Genomic DNA, 1,230 nt, shown 5'->3' with positions numbered 1-1,230 from the left:
TCTGAATCTTCCTCTTTGTTTGTAACTCTACCTCTCAAATTAAAAAGTAAATAAATCTTTAAAAAAAAAAAGAAAAACCGAAAAAAGGATCCAACTCAGGAAGTCAAAGATGAGCAAACTAAATCAAAAGAAAGTAGAAGGAAGAAAGCACAAGACAAAGGAAAAAATTATTAAGTACTAATGAACTGGAAAAGAAAGATAGCACAGAAGATCAATAAAAGTTTTTGACAAGCTCAATGAAGATAAAGACAAGGACTTTTCAACAAGATGGTGCCAAAGGCAGAGGCAGAAGCTTCCACCCATCTGAAAAGTGAAGCTAAATCAAAGGGTTTGAAGGCCAAGAAGTCAGAGCCAAAATACAGGCACATAAAAAAACTCCACACGTCACCCACCTCGCAGGAGCCCAAGACGCTGCTGCTCTGGAGGCAGCCCAAGTATCCTCAGAAGAGCGCCTCCAGGGGAAACAAGCTTGACCACCACGCCATCATAAGGTTTCCACTGACCAATGAGTCTGCCATGAAGAAGACAAGACAACAGCACACTGTGTTCACAGTGACCGTCAAGGCCAACAAGGTCCAGCTCAAACAGGCAGTGAAGAAACTCAGTGACTTGGAAGTGGCCAAGGTCGACGCCCTGATCAGGCCTGATGGACAGAAGAAGGCGCAAGTTTGTCCTGATGATGATGCTTTGGATGTTGCCAACAAAACTGGGATCCTCTGAATGGAGTCCAGCTGGCTAATTCTAAATGTATGTTTTACACCATGAAAAAGGAGAGAGAAAAGATAAGGCATAAATAAATAGCCTCAAAAATTTTAAGAGGGGACACAGACATATTTCAGATGAGGTAGAAATTGTTAAAAGTCATAAGAGAATACTATAAAAAACTTTTAGGGCAAAAAAAATGGAAATTTTGATTGAATGATAAATATCCTTAAAATGGAAAAAAAAACTCTCATAATGGAGACATCATTATTATTCCTTCTTCAAAGATTGAAAAAAAAAATTAAAAGAATTAACTTGTGGAGCCAGCGCTGTGGCATTATGTGGCATCAGCATTCCATATGGGCAAGGTTCAAGTCCCGGATGCTCCACTTCCAATCTAGTTCCCTGCTAATATGCCTGGGAAAGCAACCAAAGATGGCCCAAGTACTTGGGCCCTTGCACCCATGTGGGAGACCCAGAAGAAGCTCCTGGCTTCAGATCAGTTCAGCTTCAGCCATTGCAGCCATT

The 1,230-nt window shown here is 41.0% G+C and overlaps 1 protein-coding gene across 1 annotated transcript; it reads left to right on the top strand.

The window, feature by feature from the left end:
* Positions 1–267: 267 nt before the first annotated feature.
* On the top strand, positions 268–720 carry LOC133758800 (large ribosomal subunit protein uL23-like). The gene has a single exon (XM_062189945.1). The coding sequence runs from the start codon at positions 268–270 to the stop codon at positions 718–720; it is 453 nt and encodes a 150-aa protein (XP_062045929.1).
* Positions 721–1,230: the final 510 nt, after the last annotated feature.

Source organism: Lepus europaeus, chromosome 4 (genome assembly GCF_033115175.1).
Source record: "Lepus europaeus isolate LE1 chromosome 4, mLepTim1.pri, whole genome shotgun sequence".
NCBI lineage: Eukaryota > Metazoa > Chordata > Mammalia > Lagomorpha > Leporidae > Lepus > Lepus europaeus.
Note: the sequence above shows the minus strand (reverse complement) of the source record. Positions and strands in the feature narration are given on the sequence as shown.